Genomic DNA, 24485 nt, shown 5'->3' on the forward strand with positions numbered 1-24485 from the left:
CTGTGTACTTAATATTCACATGTGGATCAGATTATTATTATTATTATTAATACTAATGTTTATATCATTGCCAAGGCCGTTCTTCTTGTAACTCATTATTCGTAAACATGTCTTAAGAGTATTAACTCTATTGATGACTATGTAACAACTACTGATAATAACCATTGTGTTTATTACGCAATTTCAACTTTAAACACACATATAATAGATTGTTTCAAGGTATAATGAATGTTGACCTTTACTTGTTAGTTCTAAATTTATGGTGTTTTTTTTTTTTTTTACCTCAATCAGTATTGTTATACAAGCGATTTTGCTATACCCAAATCCCTTTCAGTCTGTCTGCAATATCCAAATCCAAGGGTAAACTAACTCGAACAAAATTAGCAAGTAAGTTGAAAAGACTGGAATGGTGGAGATCTGATCTCGGAAGTGATCCATCGCTTCCTCAGTTCCTTCATTGCAATCTTAATACTCAGAACTTACCGATCATCCTGCCGTGTGTAAAGGCTGGTCACCCTTCATCTATCAAAACTCTTAGTAGTAATCTATCCAAGGAGAGAATATGCATCCTGTCTTTTTGCTTAAATATCGTAAATAAACTTATTAGCTTAAAACTTTTTGTATTGATTTTTCTGAGGCTCATAATTTCTCTGCTTGCCAGCAATAGTAGGTTTAGAACTCATAGCAAGGTTTAGAATCCTTCTTTAGCCTTTCGTTGGCTTCCACTGAGGCATCCTCAGTTACTCAACGATGCTACGTATTATTCCCTGAGTAGAGAGAGAGAGATTATATTTGTTCCTTCACTCCCTCATATCAATGCTTGCTCAAAGCCTTAAGAGGTGCAATCATGAAGAAGTAACATTTTAGATGAAGCCAAAATTGCAAGTACCTTTTACCTCTTCTAATAATCTGTCTAACTTGGTAAATCTTTCAAATAAGAGTTTTAGTGGAACATTTTTTGTTTATTGGAACTAAAAAATGATACATACTAAAAATTCCTTTCCAAGATATTGCAGATGTTTGAGAAAACTGGTGACATCCAGAAAATCGATTGTTTATGTTTTGGATATTTTATACGTTTCCCAATGAAATCAACACTTATAACACTCATAACATCAAAGTATATAAGAAAGATGATTGATCTTTGGTAACACAGAAAGCAAGTACTTTTGCTATAGAGTTTATACATATCCACGTTAATTATTAACTATTGATCTTTAAAAGTTAAATTTAGAAGTTTAATTCATGGATGAATGTGTGCACCTTTGTTTCTAAATGGTTTAAACTCATAAGTGTCTAAGAAAAAAAGAGGGAAAAATCGTGCTCTATCTTAGGAATAAACAAAGTTAAAATACAGTTAAATTGTTTGTTAAAAAAAAAAAAGGTTGCAACTATTCGCAAGTTTTGCGTTTCAGTTAATATATAAATGTTTATAAACAGTTAGAAAATCATCTGGAATTCTCATTCTCTCACCGATAAAAAAATATTATTATGTGCATGGATAACTGCGCATTCAAGAACACCTCTTCTCGTAAAAATTCGAAAACAAACACCTTTAGAGCAAACAATCAAGTGACCTTTATTTTTATTGGTTAATCATGTTCATTGATTCTATTAGCTGATGGTTTAATTAACTGTTCTCTTCATAATTATCTAATTACTTATTTTGGAATTATTATTATTATTATTATTCTCAATTTATAAAACAAAGTAACACGTACATTAGGTATGATTATAGACGGTTAGAAAACTAATTTGAAATTAGGACGTCTCTTTAAATAAATAAATAAAATTAATGAAATAGAAGAACTGGGAATTCATTTTTTAAAGTATTTACCAAGTGTTATCCAACTTAATAATAAAACTAAAAATAGTACTCGTCATTAACCCAATTTAGATTTAATAACTTGGCGGTAGGGTAGAGTTAGCGCACTGAATTCCCTCTTGGAAATCTTGGGTTTGAATCTAGCTGCAGCCCTTTAGATTTACTCTTCCTAGGTGTACCGTGAACGGTAATGGACAATGTTTTCCGTTATGTTTCTGAACAAAGCTTCGGGCACCAATGAACTCAGATGTTGACGCGCCTTAAATTAATAAAATAAATAAATAAAAATAATGTGGCTGCGAATCGATTTCTCTAAGCGTTCTTTCTTATTTTATTTATTACTTCCTTATTTTCATTATGTAATTTCAAGTTAAACTAAAGGTTTTAACTGAAGGTCTTTTCAAATGTTTGTTTGTCTTGTTTATAAGTACTACAAAAGGAGGTATTAAAAAAATATTCGTTTGGAGAATAGGATTTTTTAATTTAATAAAAGAAAAAATTATTTTTGAAGTCCTGGAGAACGAAAGGGAAAATATTAGAAAAATAAAATATGAGATCTAGAAGATGGGCAACAATAGAATTTCCAAAAATTGTTTTTCCTTGTTTTTCTGTGAAAACAAAATTGAAATTCTGCACGATTACAAAACCTCCCGTTACTTTGCCTGTAATAAGAAAGAAAAAATAAGTTATAATCAATCAGAAAAACAAAAGTTCTATTTTATTTTTCTTATCATATATAATTGCGTTGTCTATATGCTAATTAAGTTTAAGCTCTACTGCGCCATGCCCACATTTTGTTTTAGTTTCAAACTTATCCATCTTTAATTAAAAGCTAGATAACTCATTAACTAGAAGATGTCGCGCAAATTTAATATTGACCTCAATACATCATTATCTTCAGTAAGCTAATTGCTTTCGTCACATTTTCACTGGAGTGACGCACGTTTTAAGTTATCCCATTATTAAGAGCTTATAATTGATGAACAATGAAATTGCGAGCATGCTGTTTTTAGAAATGGGGACATTTGTATTCTTCTGTTGGGTAGCTTCATATCTGATCGTATATTTTGCTATTTCCCACACCTCTAAATGTATCTTGTTATATTGAATTGAAAGAGTAAAGTGGAAATTACATAGAATTTTAGGTAAATAGATTACCATTTATTTAACCATTTAATTTGAAAATCAGAAATAATTTCTAGTTTTTTTTTACATTTTTAAATTAATTATTAATTTAAGAAATTATTTACTTTAATGATAATGAAATAAAACATTAATAAAACTACATCGCATGACGCTTTGAGGAGCAGGGATAATGGGTTCATTAAGGTTCAAATCAAATATTTGTTTTATTTATCTATTAAAGAGGTAAAATTTTACTTCTAGAACAAAATGCCCGTTTTGAAAAGACTGACTCATTCATTTATTTATTTTTATTTTTGCAAGTCTAAAGTGTAAGTGAAATTAATTTCTGAATCTAAACTTTGTTAGTGATTTAGTTACTTTCAACATTAATCAAGAAGGAAGAATATATCTACATGAAAAATAATATATGAACTTTTTAAATATTAGCATTCCCAAATTCATTCAGAAATCACTAATTTATTATTTATTTCTAATTTAAGGTACGTCAATATTGTTTCAGTGCATTGTTAGCCTCCGGACGGTGTTCTGTTACGGAGAATCATATCCATTACTGCACAGTGAGCTCCTAGAAATGGTACATCTGAATTGGATCCCAATATACGCTTAATCTCTATGCTGTCTCTTCCAAACTGCCAAGGTATTAAACCCAAATTGGGTTAATGATATTTATTTTAGTATTCCAAATTAAAGAAATGTGATCCATCTTTAAGAGAAAGTAATACGATATTGCTGATTTTAGATTTTTCAGTGATTCAATGGAATTACACGTTTTGAATTCCGATGAGTAAGAAAACATGATTTATCAAGATTGATCTATTGTGTGTCTGTGATTAGTACACGTAGGCTACGAGTTTGATTAGGAACTGATAGAAGCACACTATTCAAGTCTATCACGTTATATAAGAGCTCCATGACTAATGCTCCAATAATCCGCTATTTGTTATTCACAAATAATTTTATGTTCATTTAAATGTTAAGACTTTATAGACCCGTCAGAATGGTCAGAAAGTCTTTTGAAGCTTTCATTGAAGAATATTGCACACAGTTTATAACATAATAGTCTAAAGGATTTTAAAGCATCCTATTGATGCTGCCTTGGAAAACCTTCTAAGCACCAATGCATTGTTTTTTTGTAAGACAGATGAAGGCTGGTAAAAAGGGGTAAGAAGCATTAAAAACTGTAGTTGCAGATTGGAAGTGTGAGGTTGCGTTGATGGAGAAAATTGATGCGCAGTAGTCCGGACATGTGCTCCACCTTAATTATACGGTGCGCGGGGGGTGGAGGAAAGCCCACTTATGTCTCCGTATATTTTCATACGTAAAGTATACAACTTATCTATAAAATATGTAGAAAATATCTCAAATTTTTCCATTCATCTTGCGTAATATTTTCCATTTTTTGACAGGATGTTGCCAAGAGCAGATCCAGCACCAATGAAAGGAAGAAAGGCAAAAACTACAGCCAACTTATCTATCGCTTCATTAAGTAAGAAAAAGCGTTTAAAGTGTTTCTCAACTTTATTTTTTATGAAATAAAAATAAGTTAGAAATGTCAAGAACGATATATCAATTAGATTGTTGTTATGATTTTAACAAATATTGATAAATCATTCGACCTAAATACGCCTAAAAATAAAATGGCATTCACTAGAAATTTAGGTCTGATATTTAAAAACTGTACACGTGTATATGCTAGCGCCGGAAATGACCTCCACCAAATTATTTGGAGGTTCCTCTATACTGATACATACATAGAGCTAACGAGACTGTTTACCGGTGGCAATAAATATACTTGGTTCAAAAGTATTATATAATGGAGAACTGGGTCGATACAATCTAAAGTGTGTAATAGTGAACACTAAAACAAATATTTATATATTATATATATTGTATATATATGTAGAGGGAGATTGTGTAGGTGTTTATAATATACATTTATATAATGCGTGTTAGGGTCAGTCTATAAACTGATGCAAAAAGTCGTCCATAGTCTATCATCCTTGTGACGTCATTACCTCGAGTGCCCGGTTCACAACGGCCTGGCAACAACATTAATTTCAAACAGACTTGTACATTTTCCAAGAAGTAGCCTATCCAAATAATAATATAAGATTGCATATTGTTTATTTAAAGTTTACATTCTACTGCTAATAATAATAAGAATAATAATGTTGAGGTGCAGGTATTATTTATATCTCTTACCCCTAATGAGGGAAGTATTGCGTTGAGGGCAGATTTTCGATATTGAGGGAGAACCGTAGTTTGGAGGAACATAAACCTGATTTTTACAAATGTGTGGGTATTAAACATTAAAAGATAGCGGAAAAGATAAAAAAAAAGTCAAATATTTTCTGTCAGTGGCTTTCGACTGGAGATTCTGTATACATTTTTAAAACTAAAAAATATTTTATTATAGATTTGAGATTCTATCAATGAAAAATAAAACAGCAAGTATCTGGGGCTATTTCACCCCCTCCTTCAGAAAGCTTTGATTTTAGGGTATTTTGGGGAATAGCGACTTTTTTTACATCGGGTAGCAACAGGACTAGGTACTCAATTTCAGCCGCAAGTCGTGATGTATGTTCGCGAAATATTAAGTGCCGCCCCGATTACGGAGACCATCGTCGACATTGCGCTAATGACTATCGCAGTCGATGCGCTGGAAAAGGGAAAAAATTAAGAGAACTCAAAATTTATGAAATTTCGAGAAAATTTATTTCGTTAGAGAAAGGTTAGAAGTATTCTCGCCATATAATAAATATTGTATATAAGGTGATTAATACATCATTTATTTTATTACACATCACGCACACTTGTATTGTACTTTTTTTTTTTTATAACTTTTTTCTTTTTTATGTATACTTTTTTCACCGACAAGTTAGGGCAACAAGCGTCACTCTAACATCCCTTTTTTAATATTGACTTTCAATTTAATGATTAATAAAAAATGGCCGATTGGTTCATTTCAAATTTTTGTAACTAATTCGGTTGTTTAAAGCAGATCTAAATCTGATGACTCTATTAAAACCTAATTGGCCTTGTTAGTGTAATTCCTGTAAAATGTGAATTGAATATGAAATGAAAAACTCGCAGGGACGAAGAAAATTGCTTGATCAAATGATGTTTGCTCGATAAGACATCTAGGGTATCTTTGTCCGCCAGAAAAATGTTATGCAATTACGAAATGACGACATTGAGATTAAATAACTGGTGGCCTGTAGTGCACAGAGAAAAGGTGCAATCATCACAGAAGTTGGAATGGCTCAATAAATTCATAAATAAAAAAATACTCAATAAAGTCAGATTCATTTTAGATCAAAAAAACAAACAATAAAAAATAACTTTACTATAGTAATACAAAAAATATTACGCAGCATTCTTCGGAGAAAAAAACAAACCATAATCACACAAAAAGTCGTTAATTAAAATTCATCATAAAACTATAATTGATGACTTTTTTTTATACTGAAATTATTAAGGAATGTAAAAAAAACATCTTTTATAGTTTAGTTAGGAGGAGTCTAAGGTTCGAAAAGAGATGTGTCTTCTTCTTTTCCTATCTCTTCTTGTTAGGTTATCTTGCAGTCAGATTTTCGTATTTTGAGTTTCCACAGCGGTAGCATTGGCCAGACATTTTGGTTTTTAAAATTGATGTGAATGTTGAGAGCACGCATATTTACGTTTGTTTGCATTTAAATACCTCAAAGTGAAAAAGTATGATAATTCGTTTATTTTCCACCTAGGAATCCGATTATAGATTTTGATAAAAAATTTCAAACTCTAGCTCATTATCAGCATCTATGTAGCGGTGCTTACCTAACCTAGTTAACATAAAAATCAATTTAAAATTAAAAAATAATAATAATAAAAAATAAATATGTAGCTAAATAATGAAAAATATTTAGGATTACCATGCCGAAGTTGCAGTACCTACGAAATCCACTAAAAGTGGTCTCAGTTGAAGGGGCGGATCTTCGGACTAATGGCAAATTCCTGAAAAGCATCGCTGGTGAATCTGCTCTCTGAATTTCTTTCTTGTAGAAGGAAAGTACTGTAGTAGAAAGAAAGAAAGGTGGTAATTCTTATTCTTGGTCTACTCACTGGAAGATCTTCGTTGTTGCTTTCGTAAGAGATTGTAGGATCCAATACCCATGCACTGCCAAAGTTATTATTAAAAGCAATGATGACGTGTGAATGGCTTCATCATACGTAAATGTTAATACATCCATTTTTCTTACACCTATCCATTTTTCAGCTAGCAACTCCAATAATTTATGCTTAAAACAATTTTTTGTTTTTGTATTTTTTTGTTAAATATTGCGATAAAGTTTTTGTACTTCCGTAAAAATTTACATACCTTTTTGTAACAGTCATATTCACATACATTTTGTTGATAACAATGTTGGAAAATTCCTAAACGATAATTTTACAAGTTGTCCAAGTAAATATTTATCGAACTATTGTTACATAAATTATTACAACCATTTCTTTTTGTAGTAATTAGTACTACGTATTTTGAATAGTATTCATACAAAATATGTTGGGCAGTACATAGCTTTACCTTATTTAATAGCACAGAGCAAACTATAATATTGCGCATTAAACTGACTATCTCTCATCCCCATCAATTATGATTTATTCATTTTAAATATGTAACAAGTTTGTGTTTCAATTTATCTTTGCAATACGCTGGTTTAAAATTCATTTTCTTTCAATTGGTGAACTAAGGAGTTGAAAAAAAGGTTGATGAAGAAAGCATCCTACAACCTTTAAAAAAAGTAGATCCCTCCCGAAATATTTCATGAAATGAGGAAAAAGGTTTCAATAATTTAGTTATTATTAGCCACGGTAGCCAAGCGGTTAGAGGCGAGACCTGTAAAGCTATGTATTGTGTGGTACTGGGTTCGATTTCCGATCTTGGGCCTTGAATTTTATTTAAAGGTTAATAAAAGAAATTTACAGTTAAGTAGTTGAACGTAGAGACCGCCTGAAAAAATAGGCAATTACTTTACTTTATATTTATTCTGGTATTTTATTTCCAGAATAAAAAAGTTTCTTTATTATATCTATTTCACACTCTCAAAATGTTCATTTCGTAGAGATTAAGCAAATCCTTTGTAAAATAAATTTCATTCTCGGAACGTGATAACCTGGTTTTGCATTACTTGATTTCTCAACAAACAACAAAAATTTTGATAAACGACCCCAGCTTTTCCTTAAATAGGTGCCACAAAAAAGTAATATGAATGGTTTACATAGTGTTATGTATAGTTTTAAGAAATGTATCAGAAGAATAAATTCCTTAATATTATACATAAAAATGTTAAAATTTGTTTACTATAAAATCAGAGTTAAGAAGTTGGCTTGTTGTAGAGTTTAGTTTTGTTACGTTGACCTGACAACTGTTTCGTTTCTTCTATACCTATCTTGGCACAAACCATCTCACCAGAGCTGAAGTATTTTTGTATAAAGCATTTCCTTAATTTGTTTTACAGCCGTAACTGCATTATTAGTGGATAAACAGATCTATTAATTTTAACTTGAATATAGTCCATCGGCCTATTTAGTAATTTATCAATTATCACATAATGGATGTACTTGACTAGAGATCAGAATGGAATGGTAATAGTTAATTTATATTATATGATTAAAGAATCTATTAGCGTACGCTTATTTTATTTATTTATATTTTCTGGGCGCAGCGTCTGCTGCGATTATTAGCGCTCCCAATCATTTTCCTTTATCTCTTTCTGTTGCTGCTAGAGTTGAGCCGTCACATGCAACGTTCCGGCGTCACACACTGCTTACCCTACTAGGTAGTGTGGAGCCTTTTGGAAAGCGTACTCTTATTGCCATAAAATTAATAAAATCAAGTCCAGATCTTTTTTCTTTCATCTATTTTATGACCATAGCAAGGTTTTAGATGTTCACATACATAATTTCAAAATGATTGGATAAACTGTGAGCATAATGAACGTTCATTGGTTAAGTAAATCTTAGTTTGAAAGAAACTTTTTCTTGATTTGATTTCACTCATGAATTATCAGAAGAAAAGATTTTGGTATCATTTGATATCAGTCCAAGATTGTGTTATGCAGAGGTGTGCGACTTTTTTTTTGTTTATTAAGGATTTATTGAGTTCATTTTAAACATGTCTCTTTTGTTGATTTAATGCTTATGGGAAGAGAAATGTTCGTTGCCAGATAGAGATATCGTTCGTCGCTTGCCAAATGCTCGCCACTGTAGTGACAGTGGTAAAAACATTCTTATTTATGATTCATTCACACATCATTTAACAATGTGAGCAATAACCCAACCATCAGTAATTTGATTCAGATTTGCATCAGAAAATCATGAACAACAGGCAAACATTATTGTAATGTGGTAATTCCAGTAAAACTATTTTCGTTAAAAAAAAAGTTGGGTATTCAGTACTGGATAATATCTCTTGATTTCATCAGAGGGGAAATTTAGTTTTTAAATTACTTGCCATTTTCGGTTCTTCTTCTACCATCAAAGCATAATTCATCAGATTGGTGCAGAGAATTAGCCTTTCACTCTGTTTCGGTCACTGACTACATTGGTGCACTGTCCGAGAACGACAAATAAAATCAATTATACTTTCTTTTTAGAGCTGAAATTCTGTCATTGCTTCTAATGTGGCCTTAAATATTCAACGATGGCTGAATCTGTTAACTTCTTTGTGATATGTGCACTGGCATATGCACTCAAAAAGAAACCGTGAGTGACTTTTTATTATTATTTTTTTTAAGTAATAATGTATTAATATTATAATTATAAATTATTTCTAATTCGTTCTAGCTTGGGTTCTTCTAAATGAGATTCCAGGACAAAAGTACTTATGACTTCAAAATTCCGTACGAAAGGTGCGCCTAATTTTAGAAATACCAGTTTAAAATGTTAACGTCTCAAATTTGTTTGATTTCAGACCATCACATAATAAACGGAAACATTGAAACTGAGCTAATTACAAATCAAAATACAGTTTTCCAGCTTCTGGGCAGTCTCTAAGCTGCTCATCACCGGATAGTAAGCTGGAAGAAGAGAAAATCTGTGGGCCGGTAGCTGGATTGGAAGCCGGTATCACTGCAGGAAAACTAGTTCACCAAGTATCTAGCTAATCTCTTGCTTTGGTAAATACAATTATTTTGATTTTAATGCTTATTGGCTTGAAGATAATTTGCATTATTTACTTTTAAATAAATATTGAAAGAAAGTAGTAGTTCTTAAAAGCATTCTCTTGAAAATCACTAAACTGGAATACATTTCAAAAGGAACGCATTTTGGTAGAATGAAACACTGTTCAAACATACAGACTTTGTTTATATGTACAATAGTGTAATTTTTCTCAACTAGAGGACCAACATATAAATTTCCAATAAAAACACAATTTTAAAAATTACACACACAAAAAAATTCCTCTCTAGAACAGTTAAAGGCAGTAAGATGTAATTTTAGTGTCTGTTCACAAAGGAATTATTAAGAAAATAACTATAATGTATATAATCGTCTTTTTTCAAAGTTTTTGCAGTTATATACATCTACATTATTTATAGTACATATAGAGACATAATAGTTATGTATGTAGGGTATATATTTATTAATTTATAAATGCATACAAAAATACTGATGTCCGTAAAGTAAATGGAAGTGACATTCCCCAAGAAATAATCTATTATTATAAAAAATCGCGTTGGTTCGACTATCTTTAGAAAGACTAAATTAAGCCTACATATCTCACCTCTTCAACAGTCAACAGAAATCTTATACAAATAAAGAGAACGGGAATTTTTTTTGTAGATAGAGTTTTTGGAAAAACTAGACCGCATTGAAAAAACTTCTTGTACAGTAAGGATAATGTTTACAATTGTTAGACGTTTTGGTGAAGTGGATTAGTAAATGAGCAGTCGCTATTTCGAGTGTAACTAAGTTTTTATTGGTTAAAAAAAGGTTTCTCCAGTCACTAGATCCAGAGTTTTCAAAAGGTTGTTTTTGTTGTATCTTCACTGGTCTCTTAAGTACCATAGATCTCAAATTGCTAATTATCGATTGCATTGCACATGTGACAGGGTTTAAGAGACATTTTCACTCTTGAAATACACTCCATTTCGAGTTTGGCAGCCCTACTTTTTGTAGTCCTAAAAAAATGAAAACCAATTGGAGGAGTTGCTGCAATATATAGGGCGTTAGTTTTGATTCAATTCAACATAAAAATCAGGAAGTACGTCTAATCATTTGAATAATTTGTTAATTTAAAAAAAAAAAAAATCCATTTACACTATGAGAGAATTTTTTTCGGATTTGATGGAAGAACATGCCAAAAAATCGTTCTTATGACTTACTTCGTTGAATACCTAGAAAAAATGTGACTGAATTAATTGTCTTAAAAAAATAGCTAATTAAAAGAACGGAAGAAGGTTGTGCGCAGTTAATAAAATTTCCATAATGTGGCTGCGTGCTGTGAAGGCAGAGGTTTGATTGTAGACAATGAATACGAGGCTAGCGCTTCATTCAAGTATTACAGGAACTATTATCAAGGTTCGACGTCGCCCCACCACTGGAGTATTTAGTCACGTATGCCTGTCTCTGAGGCGAGCTTATTTACATCGTACGATCATTGTTTATAATGTTGGTATTGTGAGGACAAGGTATCAGTGAAAAAGGTGGAGTGTTGGTAGACAGGCAACGAATCGAACTCTTAGTAGGGAACGTAGGTGTTCGTGAAGTTTGGATCAGTGTAAATTTGTTATTGTTTTGAAGAAATTATTGTGTGTTAAAAATGTCTGCAAGTCCGGTAGCTCGTCAAGCCACCATGTCTCAAAGTATTCCTTCAAAAAGGATCTTGATAAGCGATTCTTCTCAACTTCCTATTGATTATTCGACAACACCTGGTGGAACCCTTTACTCTACAACTCCTGGAGGTAGGTAATTAAATAATTGTTCGCTCTGTCTTTTATTTTTATAAATGCTCACTATTATTATTATTATTTAAAGGAACTAGAATTGTTTACGAAAGATCAACACTGATGTTTTTAAGGAATTCTCCTTTATCACAAACACCTCCAAACATTCCAGACTGTTGTAAACGAGGTAATGACATAAAATCAAATCGAGAGAATGGTCTAAGAAGAAATCCTTTGAAAAAGAGTAAGTACTTTTTTTTTTTACAAAATTGACAATCCATTTTTGTTATCAAACTTTAACGTTTGTTTTTTATTTTTTGTAGCTCATGAAAACGACGATTGCAACGAACAGTTTCAAATCGACATTTAACTTCCATGAAGTTACTTTTTATTCATTCTTTTGCTGTTTAAAACTTATTGACATGCTGCGCATGGATGTATATTGTTTTTTAGTTTTTCTCTAATTTTTTATTATAATTATTTTATTTTAATTTTTTGGTGGGAAGATACCAAAAACAATTTTTTTTCTTTTGAAGGCCAAACAATGCTACTTTAAATTTTTTGTTAATGCTTTGTATTTTCTACAAAGAGGGGCGATTAAAAATCTTCTATATAAATCCAGAGGCTGTGCCAAAGTTTGTTTTCTTTATATTTTTTAGAAGACAAAACTTTATTTTAAAAAAATGAAATAGACAATGGACTCTTTTGTTCTCGGGAATAGATTCATATTTTAACAATGAATAAAACGTATTAATAATTTAATTTACTCATTGATTTATTAGAAGATCTGTCGCAGAGTTAAAAATAAATAAATAAATATTTCTACTTGAATGAAGCTGGAAAGGATTAAGATGGTGTATGAATAGAAAATTATATACACGTTGATGTACTGTTGTGAATAATGTATTATTGAATAATTTACTATCTGTTCTGTGGTGTTCAGGATTGCGGAGTATGACTAGCTAGAATAAGAGTATAAAAATCAACAAAATGTGCCCTGTTTTACTTGTGATTTAAGATTTAAAAAAAAAAAAAAAATGTGGATGAACTAGTCTATTCACTGAAATAATTTATCTAGTGCCATTGTCTGATTAATGTATTATAATTATTTATTTCTAAGGCTCAAATAAAAATAAAATCAATGGGTATTGTGTTTTCTTCTTTTTTAACAGGAATGATTGCGAATTTTTTGTACCAGAGGCCCCAGATCTATAACTTGATGTGTAGACGGTCAGTTCTTTTTTTTTCTGGGTGCTTATAATTTTTCATTTGAGTAAAAGGAAAGCGATTATCCATCACAATCATTTGCATGTATTGTTTCATTTAATCTGTCCTCTTAAAGATGCAATCCTGAAAAGAAATATTACTTTTGGAAAGAATAATATTTTCTATAAGAATTATTAGATGAAATTATCTTATAATGTTATCTTTTATAATTTCTAATGGCTACATGGAATGACTTTCGTTTCGAAACCGCCTCCATTCTCTGTCTGAACCAACCGCCTTCATCGAGCCTTATTCTACATCAAATGAGTTCGTCCCCTCTTTCAGACTCCTATAGGGTGATTAATAAATAAATATTTATTTTTAAAAGATGCCCCGTCTACTTAAATTATTAAGTTTTTTGCTACCAGCTAGGTTGTGATCTCTAAACAAAAAAACGAAGTATGGGCCTAGGCTTCCCCACTGTTACTGGAACGTACGTCCTTCTCAAAATCTTTCTTTCCCTAACATTTAAAAAGGCATTCAGTCTAATTGATCATGAACCATGTATCGCTAGTTTAAGTTACATTGGGCTGTAAACTATAAACTTCTACGGTTTATTATCTGGACTTCCAAAATTTTTAAATATCTTTTAATTTTGTACTGCTTTATACCACGCTTGTAAGAAAACATCTTGAATTTTGTAAATAATGTAACATGGTGCCCTTATAAACCGTCGGATGTTGGAAAATTAGATATGGTTCAGCATAAATTACTGAGATGGGTTACAGTGATAGATGTACCGTCACAAAAATGCAACTTACGAAACCATAGGTGACAAATATAATAATATTAAATCTCTTGCGCCTTGGAGCAAAGAAAAAGGTTTCGTGAACTTTTACAAAGCCCAAAATAATCAAATCGATAATCCTTAGATCCTGTCGGATCTTCGTATCTCATAGGGATAATGCTTTAATTGTTCTTCTCAAATTATCATTACTAATTACAATCTCATCAATAGAATTCAAATATTCTGACTTGAATTTTTTAAACTGCTCATTAAATGATATCCAAAATATAAAAGTTAATGACAGAATAATTAGTTGTAGTATTGTCCAGCTACAGGTCAGTTAACTAGACAATGATTTTACTATGATAAAATCCAAATTTTTATTTTGTAAATAACTCTTGAGCATACGGTGGCACTAATTATCGGTTATGAACTTTGGACCTAGTTTAATTAAAAATAATTCTTATACTAAGAACTGGCCATATTTTCAATCATAAATCTTTGAGGGTTGGATTTTATCATCCTCATTCCGCCCAAAATGAATAAAATGTACAAAGAATTCTAAGACATCAGAGTATTAGAGTTAATAAATATTATATAAATTATAAGTCCCCCACTCAAAAAAACCTTTACAAAGTTCTGTTGTGGACTTCTTGTAAGTACAAAATTTTTAGCTGTTCAATTAATTGATTCTGGCATCAATACGTACGAGTGTCAGAATGGAGAGATTTTTGTTTTTTTGTTTTTGTGTAATTAAAGGGCCTAAAAACACTTTAATAAAAACTTTAATTTGAAAATCTAGACGTCTGCAATGCAATTTAGTAGAACTAGTAAGAGAAACAATAATTTCTGCTACAAAAGGAAATAAATTTAAAGTTGTAAACTAATAAGCTTACCATTTACAAAAACCATTAAAAGTTTTACAATTAAAATTTACGATATTTTTTTTCAACAACAGTACACAATTCAACCGCTAGATGCCAGGAAAATGTAAATATCTTGGTAGTCAGTTATTATTAGTAGAGTAACAAGCACATATCTTTGAATAAGATTTTTTTATTGTTTTTATTTTTCCAATAATTCTTTCAAAGTTCTTACATGTTCTTTGGTTTAAAGCAAATATTTAATCTGTGATATGTTGTGATGGATAGCTATTGGGATCAAGCTCAACATGTATACAATGAAATAAACAAATCTGGTGTGAATACATGGCTTTCTCTTATTGCAGCTTAAGTAATTTAGGTTAGTAAGTCATTAAGTAATTAATTTAAGCACATGACTCTGCGAGATTGTAAGAGAAAGATAATAATTTCCAAAGTAGTAATTTACACAATCATTCGGAGGCTCCACTGGCTAAGTCCTTCAAGTCAATTTAAAAAAACTGCCTGGATGGATATTCTGATGAGTATTAGTATATACTGTTTGGATGCCTGGGTAAAAAGGACCTAAGCTATTCAAGGCGAAGAGAATGCTGCAGAAGTGCAGTCAACAAAGCGTTGGAATGACACAAATAGCCGAAGAAATGGTGGGTAAAAAAACTTCGGCCAGAGGCAGGCTAAAAAGTTCATTAGTTGCCACTTTCTTTAGTTATTCTAACAAGGTCAGGAGGCCATTCAGACTATAGAATGTCTGTTGAAGGGCCACCTTAAAGTGAGTAAACGTGCAACACTTGGGCCGGTCATTGAATAGCCTCTTTGACCACGATATATCCTTTGATCTGGCATATGGTGCTCCCTCTAAGTTTAGAATCTTATCCAAACTTTCGCAGTTTTTTAGGTTTCAGAATTACGTTTTGAAAGCTAATAACACATACTGCAAATGCTGGTCTTTGAAATGGAATTTCCATACTAATATTTAAAGTATTTATTACAATTACATTTTTTACTGAGCACTATTGGAAAAAAAAAATTTCCAAGTGTATTCGAAGAGGTTGGTACATACGTACCTAACTCCAAAGATGCACCTTATGATATACTACAAATTAGAATTATGAATGAAATTAAACTTAATGAAAGTCTTAAGTTTTATATTTGTGAATGAATGTAGGTTCAGAGGATTTTCCAGACGTACAGTGAAAAACGGATATTGCCAAGGTGACATCAGACATACTATAAAAGAAGGCTACTATTTGGATATTGAAACCAATACTTCCTAAGCAAAAATAGTTGATTTTTGGGGTCTAGAAGGGTTTTACGTCCAACTGCCTCATTAGGTGTCTTAAACTAGGACGAATTTTTGCCTCAGACGTACTTTACTATAAATTTTTCGTATTAACCAATAAATAAAATCCAAGATCTAGTCCGGGAATTGAACCCAGTACCACAACATATCTTAGGTTTGGGGACATCACCTCTAACCGTTCTGCAACCTGGAAATAGTTTATATGGTGACTTTAATAACCAACAATCTCACCCCGCCTCTATGAAATGAAAAATTAAATAAAAAGATTTGTTTTGTTTTTACTTCTCTATTTTTTTTCTAAATTTGTTGTGTCTAAATTTGTAATAGTAGGGAGAAAAAAATTAATAGAGAAATAAAACAGATTCTATTTCTGGAGATAAATAAATGTAGGTAGTAATATATAAATAGCAGAATCTACCTTGGTTGCAGCACACTTCAAGTGGGGGGTACTCCTGAAACCACATCTATGGTGGCCACAACTGTTCTTGCTAGTATTAGCGAGCAATTCCTGCAAGAGTCATGGTGAGAATGGATAGATAGTTTATTTGTGACCACAGAATTTAAACAGAATAAATATATATATGAACAAAATAAAAAAAAGTGTCACAACACATAAATTTAAGTCAGGAAGTTCTTTTCGTTACAAAAGAATGAATTTAGTGCTGCATGAAGAAAACAGTTAAAAAAATGACTTACACATTTACACAAACTGAAAGAACCATTATTTAATACAATAAAAAGAACACTTAGTAACGCCGTCGAACATTTCCGATAGGCATTCACAGCAGCCCAATGCTGCGGGTTCACATAATCTATCACCCTTCTTTTATTTTCGTTCCTTTTAAATTTGTTATTTTCAATATTAAACTAACATTATTTATTTAAAGTGAGTAATTCAATTTAAATTCTGTCTCATTTCAGGATGACGACGAACAGAAAATGCTGAGTAAGTAAACTTCTATCATCTTGATGGCTTTAGTTATTTGCTTCATTAAGTTAATTAATTAATGCTTAATAAAATTCATCTCCATTTTAAAGCATTATCTTAAATCAACCTTTAAAAGCTAGTTTTATCTTAAAATTCACTTTTATTCACTTAATTTCCCTTTTAAATTAAGCTAGATGTTTTTAAATATATCGTAATTCTACCCTATTTCAAATTTAAAAGAACCTATTGTAACACATACAGTTTCTTTCACTGCATCCTCAAAGATTCTAACATATTTTCTTAAAAATTGGAAGTCTATCTGAAGGTTGGTTGTTTTCAATGAAATGTAGATTAAGTAATAAGAAAAACTATTCTTGAGGGAGAAGTATAAGTGCCCAAACTCCCTTGCAATCTAAAATAGTGTATTATAATATGTATTTTGGATTTAAGAAATGGGACCACATGTAATTAATCTTCATACAATACAAAGAAACCCGTTAAAGTCACTTTATGATCTAAACTAATTTGAATTTTTCCCACTTTTCTGGTTTTTTGGGTATGATGAATTCACAAACACATAGGAAGACTAAACGCCCACACTCACTCCTAGACCAAGTTAGTATAAACCACTTACTGGTTGGTAAGGAAAGTATTGCAATCGTGTTAATTTTCTATTTTAAGTTCACTCCGAAAATGTCTCTTTTGAGCTCCTGTAAATGCGAAAAAATGGTCTTTAAAAATGGGTCTGAGGGTCTTGGTGTGTTTTTTATCATCTTTGCTTTAGCAGGTGCCACAAAAATGTACCACATTGCTATATATTTATCACATTTATATAATTTACAATTACAGTTTAAAAGTAATTTTCTCTTTCTACTTGCCATCCTGGGCTTTGCACATCTCCACGTAAAACTAATAACTTTAAAAATTTACTGTGTTCCTGACAGGTTTTTTAATGGATGGCTGACACAGCAAAGATAGTAAAAGATTGTAGTAACTTTCCTCCAAAACTGCATTGTCTGCAGCCCCGTTAGCCAAGAAATCAGCTCTCTCTCATTACCCGCTATACCAACATCAGCTTTTGTCTATAGGAACCACCGCCGCATAACTTTTTCAGTAAATCGTGAGTTTTGAATATTAAAGGAGACTGGTTCTTAAGATAACAAGGGGATCTAGAGAGATCCTGCGGTCCGTGAAAATGTTTACGCGATCACTTGAGCCTTCTCCTGCTTCCTTCTTCAACCAGTCGAATAAAACTACAAGAGCTCTTTCAACTTCTTCTGGTTTGCGACTACTGTCGGCAGGGCTGGATTTAGATTAAAAGAGGCACTAGGCTATTCCACTTACGAGGCCCTTTCACTGCCCATTTTTAAGTTTGTAAATTACATGAGAGATCATAAAATACATCACTACTGTGATATACAATATATCAATATGTTAAATGAAACATGTTGTTATAGGTACTGTTTTTGGACTAGTGTAATTTTAATTCTGCTAACAATTTGAATGTAGGCCCCTCTTGATCTTGAGGCCCTAGGCTGAAGCCTAGTTAGCCTATAAGAAAATCCGGCCCTGACTGTCGGAAAACAGCGTATAATCAGTTAAGGGTCATCTTCTTCCGGATTATTGTTAACTACCTTGATAAAATCGACAATTTCTTATATAATCTATGATAAGGACAACACTTATACAAAATTAGATGAAGCTACCTAATGATGAACCTCAATTCTAGCGATGCTAATTCCATAGCTTTAATGCACATAGAATTAAATCCTAATAACAAGCAAATGTTGTGAGTGTATCTGCCCACTGCAAATCCAAAACCAAAAAATCGCTGGATATTCAAATTAGATATTTCGTTTAGGTGTCACCAAAAGTCGCAAAAATAACATTTTTGGCCACCGTTAGCCAATTGTAAGTAAGTACTCCTTTACTAAGTCAGTTTTCTTTCTTTTCTTTTTTTTTTCTCGATAATGGTTACAACGATTTCTGTTTTGTTTTGTCTAACTTCGTGCTCTAGTTGCACACATTTCATTCTAAAACTTTTTTCAAAAAAATCTAATAACAGCACTTCTGGGAGAGATCCATTAGGCTTTCTTTTAAAGTACTATCCTGTATATTACTAATAATAACGAAATTAAGACTGGATTTCAAAATTTATCGAAAATTGACTGATCGAAAGTGCTACTTTATTAAGTAAATTTTTCAGTATTTAGACATTTTCGAATAGTGATTTCAAACATATAAATAATTCGACAAAATTTTCCGGAAAATGTGATTAAGGTTCTTTTAGAAGAGGTGGTTGGTAAACTTCCTGTGGAGACTCATTTTGTAAAAATTTAATGTCTATTTCGTGTGTTTTCTCTTTTTTCACACTGATTAAAATTTCCTTTATTAATTAAATCCTACCGAATCTAATCAAATTTCCAATAAAATTAACAGACCTTCGTCCGTAAACAATCGCGGATAGTAAATACCATTCATAGTATTGCACTTCCCATTGGCAGATTGACGATTACTATGTTTCAAATTGTGTTAATTTACTAGATTATTAAGACGCCAGATAATTTAGTCGCCCAGGTCTATTTCTAAGAAATTAAAAAAAGTGGATGCACGTTCTAAATTAAACGAATTACTCATAGGTAAATGAGCGCAGAAAATTATCTTACTACGCTAAAAATAGTTTCAGATATTTACCTTCATCTCTGGAATTTTGACAAGGCACCTTGATTTATTATTCCGTCTTATGATCATTTACTACATATTCCACAGCAAAAAATAAATAAAAAAAAATATGATGTTGGACACTTACTGGACCTTAAATTGGCACTTTCACTTCAAAATTAGCATCTGTACAACTCATTTAATTGGTCTGCACATTATTTGAAGTAACTTTACAGCTCGCTCAAGGTTAACTTAAAATTAGTTTAAAAGTGACATAATTGCTATATGTACTAAAAATAGAGAAATGAAAATGGTTAGACTTATTCAAGAAAGCAGCAGTATTTATTGTAAAAGATAACAATCGGTAACATTTCTTTCTAAATTTATCGAAAAGCAAAAAACTAAATTAGAACTATTTTAATAAACTATTAAAATTAAACTTGAATTACACTTCAGAGGAAATATTTCACAAGAAACTAAATTTTATATCGTCGATGCTTAATAGATTATTTTCCATTGGTTCCTACCATAATCAAAGGGTTTTAAGAAAAATGAGGCAAGGATTCACTGCCCAATTCTGAAATAGCAACAAATCTATAGTTGAAATATTGGGGATTTTTATAAAAATCTGTATTATAAACATATCAGGTCTAAAAATATAAATATTTCTATGTATAAAGTTTCCATCTATATTAAACTAAAAGATTAAAACTTACACAAGGTTCTCACACAAGATGCGTTAATAATTTATGTCCATTGCATTTGGCTTACAAAGAATTTGGACTGAAAATAGCACATCATTACATATCTAATTAAATTTTCTTATAAGTCTTAACTTAATTATTTCTATTCCATTTAATTGATATGCTAACTAATTTAGATGTATATTAAATAAGTATAAAATTTGGCAATAAAAAACAAGGAATTAGCTCGTCAAGATACTTGATATTTATAAAAAAAAGTTCTATGAACCAACTTCACGTTAATTTTATAGAATAAAAATGTTTTAGCAAATAAAATTAATATACTTCAAAAACATCATATTTGTCAAAGCATTAATCAATAAATAGATACATAAATAAAACAAAGCAAAAAAAGTAATTATACAAACAAAAATTAGAAAATTTCTTTCATAAATATATTTACATTAAAGTTTTGAATGACCTCTACGGGCTTTTACATTCTTATCTCAGGATTTATGGTTACTCATTAATACTCATTAATTATTCTTCTTTTTAGTTCTTTTTCCCCACTCATTTTGTATTGTTTGTTTTTTTCTTTTTTATTGTAGTCCAATAAATATCACAAATTTTCTACAGGGTAGCTAAGTAGTGATATGGGTGGAGTAATCAGCCTTCATAGAGTATGGTACAGAAGCCACTCCCAAGGAATGATGGCAGCAAGTTTCGGATCATTGTCCTGCATTTTGCTGTCATTGTACTTTTAGTAAACTTTTAAACTTTCTATACGATTTCATGCTATGCAACCTTTGATCCATAATACTTCCACCATGTGAGGAACAATATTAGCATTCAATCTCGTGATTTTTATCTTCATACAGTGAAGACACAGGGAAAACCTCAAACTTGCTGTCATTTAACTATACTACCTTTTTCAAATCTAAAAAGCTTGTCCTTTATAACTGACAGTCAAGTCTAATCGTTTTTTCATTTTCACTTTACTCAGAAAAAGGTTCTTCTAAAACGCCTAGTTTCAATGCTTGTTTGGTAAAGACAGTTTCTTACAGTTTGGGATAATACAGTCTTTCTTAAAGATGTTGCCAAAAGATCAACAATAATCGGATTCATGGGATTTTTTAAAAGCTGCTTTTACAAAATGACAGTGCTTCCGATGAGTTTAAATGATGAACTTTAAAGGGCGTCCTTTTCGATTTTGTACCGCACCTGAAGTAAAACAAAGAGATTTTCCACAATTTCCACAAAATAAAATAAAATTCCAACTATTGAGTTTAGTATGATTACAACGTTAAGGTTAGTATTATTTATTGAAACTTATATATCTATAGTGAACAAGTTACTTATTTTGTCTATTTAAGGTGGCCGTAAACGACGTAGGTAGCCGAAAATGGCATAGTATACTTTACAAGGTACTCGTATTATTTCATTTGGGAATCTTCCTTACGATTAATAACATATTTCAAATAACATACGCCGTTAGATGATACGAAACCATTTCTTAAACTTTATTCGCGTTTAATTATGGCAATAAGTAAATTTAATTATATTTAATTTCAGTGCTGAGGAAAGCATTTCAAATGTTTGACACAACGAAATGTGGTTTCATAGATACAATGAAAATTTCAACAATTCTGAATTCAATGGGACAAATATTTGACGATGGAGAATTAAATAAAATAATAAAAGAAGTCGATTCTGAAGGTTTGTTTCAGTTAATGTTAACTTGTTGTTAGGAACGCTTATTTATTTCTATACTTTTGATTAAAAAAAAGGTTGGAAACAGTTCTGGTTGACATTTTATTTGTTTTTAAGTTTTGAATTATTGTCAAAATTTTAGTTTTTTTTTTTTTTTGCTAAACTTCACGTCTTACTTCCATACAAAAAAAGCGCAGCTATATATACACATGTATTACCAATGACGTGACTAATTTTGGATCAAAATGATTGATGAAGAAAAAAACATATCTTGTCACAAAATGACTGATTCTCTTATACGAATGAATATTAATAATAATTAAGCAGAACTAATTAATTGACGGACAGTCTGGATCTATCTGGTGGTTTAATCATTAGTGTTTTTTTTTAATCATTTGCTAATCACCAGGTTCTTTTATTTAAAGAGATTTGAAGTTACTCAAAAGTTAAACTGATCTTAGATGCATTTTAAAATATGTTTGCTGAAGTGTAGCAGTGTCACTAACAGAAGCCTATTGATATGCAAAAATTGATAAGGTTAATTAATAAAAGGCTTTCCATGCAGATGCTTTAGCAACCACCAGCTGCAGTGAATGGTTTAATCGAAGTTGATACCTTTTCTTCTGTTCCTACGCCATAGGCTTAAATGCTGTATACGTTCTCGTATGCCTTTTGCTCGTATATGCCTATTTTCTATATATGTCGTCTATTTTCTTTGGAAAGACACCGTTGCAGAGGCCGTACGGATTGAGTGTGTGCCTCTTCGTTACCGGCGAGACCGCAATGTGTCGTTCTCTTCCAATGCAGGGTGACCCTTCTGAATGTCTCCCATTATTCTGAAGACTGAGCAATTTACCATTTCAGATGTGACCCCTTATAGTTATGCAATGATCGCTATGGAGACACTCAAAATTACTGCTTTTAACATTTAGATTGACTAGTTCACTAACTACAAAATTTGTGACTGTAACTTATCTATAGAAATTGCAACGTTCCTATTGAAAAGCTATCTGGAAATGGTGAAAGTAAACTTCCACTCCACCACGTAAATGTTGCCTTCTGTACATTCAGCCTGTCAGTCGTTGGTAATCTTGGATTAATTATCTCTAAAAATGATGTTTTTGAAACCGTGATCTTATCAAGAAGACCATGGAGTTGATTCCATTTTTAAATCTTATTTTATTTCATTTCGAAATGGCTAATAATAGATAGTAATCAGAACGGATAAAGACTAATGACTTATCATTTTTCGGATTGGCCAAAAATTCAGAATAATGACTAGTCCGTTGTGACACTAATGTGTAGTGTAAAGGGAGAGTAATGGTTCGTCTCATAATTAGTGGTAACTATTTTTCAAAAGCTTACGAAACGCTGTAGTTCTTTCCACCATTGCGCCAAGGTGGTACGACTGTCAATCAAAACTGTTTTACATTCTGTTTAGTCTGAGTGTGAAATCAATGAGTTCTTAAAGTTGTTTCATTTCACCTTAGGACATGGGAAAGTAAATTTTGATGGCTTCTGTGAAGTTGTTGCACACTTTTTAGAAGAAGAAGATGCTGAAGCAATGCAAGAAGAACTTAAAGAAGCCTTTAGGCTATACGATAGGGAAGGTATTAAACTTTGAACAAACATATCAGATACTATTATGGAAATTCGAAAATTAATTTAAATATTTATATTATTTTTTTTACAAAATAAAAGGAAATGGTTACATAACTACAGCGACATTGCGGGAAATATTGGCAGCATTAGATGATAAACTGACCTCAGACGATTTGGATGGGATTATTCAAGAAATAGACACTGACGGTTCTGGTACTGTCGACTTTGATGGTAAGCATAATAGTTCACTGAAGTAAAAAATTATAAGTTGCGATTTATATAAAGTTGCAGTATCATCCGGAATTAGGAATCTTTATATAAAATTATTTCAAGTACTTGTTACTTAAGGTTCACAAATTTTTAGAAGATTTCTGAAAGCTAAAGTTTGCCTCTTAAGTGAAATGTTCAGTAATCAAGCTCCAAGGAAATTCGTTTAAATTCAAGGGAAATCGTTTAACTGAAAAGGAGAATTTATAAGTAAGAGTGCCATGCAAAATTTTTAGCCACAAACACTAATTTCAAAGGGCATATTTAGAGTAAACATATTCTCTTAAAAAAATTATTCAGGTTAAAGATCTTCAATAATTATTATTAACTAATACACATACTATAAGAACAAAAAATAAAATAAAACTCGCTTAAATGGAAAAAGAGTGTATCTGCTGATTAAAAATCTTCAGCTCAGTAACATTATTCTGACTATAACACAGAATTTATGTTTCGCTACAAACATATAAACGAGCTTACAGTAAGAAACTCGCTTTGAAAGTGAATATTCAGAAAAAGTGATCTCTTTTGGCATTTAAAAAAAGAGAGCTAAATTTTACTCGAA

The 24485-nt window shown here is 31.3% G+C and overlaps 2 protein-coding genes and 2 long non-coding RNA genes across 12 annotated transcripts in view; 2 read left to right on the plus strand and 2 right to left on the minus strand.

Annotated features, from left to right (window-relative positions):
- Positions 1–24485, plus strand: part of TpnC25D (Troponin C at 25D) — a 37989-nt gene that overhangs the window by 11323 nt on the left and 2181 nt on the right. For 3 of the 9 annotated variants that reach the window (XM_074137611.1, XM_074137612.1, XM_074137614.1), the window contains 9 exons: positions 3471–3608; positions 4109–4294; positions 4378–4457; positions 9604–9712; positions 9921–10125; positions 16991–17015; positions 21914–22057; positions 23542–23661; positions 23753–23884. In XM_074137611.1, coding sequence (XP_073993712.1) covers positions 17009–17015; positions 21914–22057; positions 23542–23661; positions 23753–23884 — 403 coding nt within the window. In that variant the 5' untranslated portion in view covers positions 3471–3608; positions 4109–4294; positions 4378–4457; ... (1 more) ...; positions 9921–10125; positions 16991–17008. Of the gene's footprint in view, positions 1–2814; positions 2971–3470; positions 3609–4108; positions 4295–4377; positions 4458–9603; positions 9713–9920; positions 10126–13230; positions 15131–16486; positions 16592–16990; positions 17016–21913; positions 22058–23541; positions 23662–23752; positions 23885–24485 lie in introns of those variants that run through there. The other 6 variants (XM_074137609.1, XM_074137613.1, XM_074137615.1 and 3 more) reach the window with 5 other exon arrangements.
- Positions 6126–8507, minus strand: LOC141458978 (uncharacterized). Its single transcript, XR_012461322.1, has 3 exons — positions 7329–8507; positions 6883–7248; positions 6126–6792 (listed from the first exon to the last, which is right to left on the minus strand). It is a non-coding gene; the product is annotated as an uncharacterized lncRNA (long non-coding RNA).
- On the plus strand, positions 11555–13043 carry Thor (eukaryotic translation initiation factor 4E binding protein thor). Its single transcript, XM_074137620.1, has 3 exons — positions 11555–11913; positions 11987–12139; positions 12219–13043. Exons 1-3 carry the CDS (start codon positions 11772–11774, stop codon positions 12263–12265), a joined length of 342 nt encoding a protein of 113 aa, XP_073993721.1. The 5' UTR covers positions 11555–11771; the 3' UTR covers positions 12266–13043.
- Positions 13122–19856, minus strand: LOC141458981 (uncharacterized). The gene is made up of 3 exons (XR_012461325.1): positions 19692–19856; positions 16488–16577; positions 13122–13245 (listed from the first exon to the last, which is right to left on the minus strand). It is a non-coding gene; the product is annotated as an uncharacterized lncRNA (long non-coding RNA).

Source organism: Rhodnius prolixus, unplaced genomic scaffold, assembly GCF_049639745.1.
Source record: "Rhodnius prolixus isolate KJV_2025 unplaced genomic scaffold, Rpr scaffold_5, whole genome shotgun sequence".
NCBI classification, from domain to species: domain Eukaryota; kingdom Metazoa; phylum Arthropoda; class Insecta; order Hemiptera; family Reduviidae; genus Rhodnius; species Rhodnius prolixus.

Bases quoted from the DNA above. Each gene is read 5' to 3' on its own strand.
- Thor (XM_074137620.1), top strand. From the start codon at position 11,772: ATGTCTGCAAGTCCGGTAGCTCGTCAAGCCACCATGTCTCAAAGTATT. The intron at 11,914-11,986 runs GTAGGTAATTAA...TATTATTTAAAG, and splicing joins TTACTCTACAACTCCTGGAG to GAACTAGAATTGTTTACGAA. The intron at 12,140-12,218 runs GTAAGTACTTTT...TATTTTTTGTAG, and splicing joins AAGAAATCCTTTGAAAAAGA to CTCATGAAAACGACGATTGC.